At 36.0% G+C, this 994-nt stretch overlaps 1 protein-coding gene across 1 annotated transcript; it reads left to right on the top strand.

Annotated features, from left to right (window-relative positions):
* Positions 1-299: 299 nt before the first annotated feature.
* On the top strand, positions 300-849 carry LOC140919161 (uncharacterized; the record flags this gene model as incomplete). Its single annotated transcript, XM_073364735.1, has 2 exons — positions 300-626; positions 733-849. Coding segments are annotated over exons 1-2 (444 nt in total), but the record flags the coding sequence as incomplete, so codon positions are not given.
* Positions 850-994: the final 145 nt, after the last annotated feature.

Genomic DNA, 994 nt, shown 5'->3' with positions numbered 1-994 from the left:
GATTTCAAAAAATTAGTTTGCATTTATTAAAGGGCGTCAAATCTTGGATGAAATTTTCGTTGCTAATGAAGTCGTTGATGAAGCACGAAAGAGAGAACTAATTTTGTTTCAAGTGGATTTTGATAAGGGATGTGATTAAGTGGAATTGGATTACGTGGATATGGTCATGACATCTATGAATTTTCCTATGAAATGGAAAACTTGGATTTTGACTTGTTTAAGTTCAGCCTCAGCTTCTATTTTGGTTAATGGTTTCTCTATAGATGAGTTCCTCTTAAGCCGTCGTCAGGGAGAGCATTATGACGAATGCTTCGGAGGAACAAAAGTTATTTGAAGGTTATAATGTTGGTGGTGGTTTAGAGTTGTGTGTCTCACACCTACAATTTGCATATGATACTATGATTTTGGGTGCGAAAAGTTGGAGTAATATAAGGAATATAAAAGCAAATTTACTTATGTTTGAACTTGCATCTTGGTTAAAAGTAAAATTTCATAAAAGTCTTTTGGTTGGAGTGAATGTTCATGAATATTGGCTTGAAGAAGCTGCCACGTTGATAAATTGTAAGAAAGGGATGCTTCCATTTAAATACTTGGTGTTGCCTATTGGCGACAATCCACAAATGATTGTGTTTTGAAATCTTGTTATGATGGGGGTGGCGTAGAAGGTTGTTCCAATGGGAAGAAGAGTTAGTATAGGAGTGTTATCTTTTGTTCGCTAATATTATTTTGTAGGATGGTGTAGACGATATTTGGATTTGGTCCAAAGGTCATAATAATGAGTATGTGGTGAAAGAGGTGTATCAGATGTTGGTGTCTATTGGTGAAGATGAAACACATCCATCGACTAAAGTTAGTTAGAATAAATTGATCCCATTGAAGGTGTATCTATTTGCATGGTGGTTCCTTCTAAACCGCTTACCCACGAAAGACAACTTGTTGAAGCGAGGTACTTTGGATGCAAATTTGAGGTCTTTGTAGTAGGGTGTTTTGAAGT

This window comes from Cicer arietinum, unplaced genomic scaffold, assembly GCF_000331145.2.
Source record: "Cicer arietinum cultivar CDC Frontier isolate Library 1 unplaced genomic scaffold, Cicar.CDCFrontier_v2.0 Ca_scaffold_5727_v2.0, whole genome shotgun sequence".
NCBI classification, from domain to species: Eukaryota; Viridiplantae; Streptophyta; class Magnoliopsida; order Fabales; family Fabaceae; genus Cicer; species Cicer arietinum.
The sequence above is the reverse complement of the archived record's forward strand: the minus strand, read 5'-3'. Positions and strand labels throughout refer to the sequence as shown.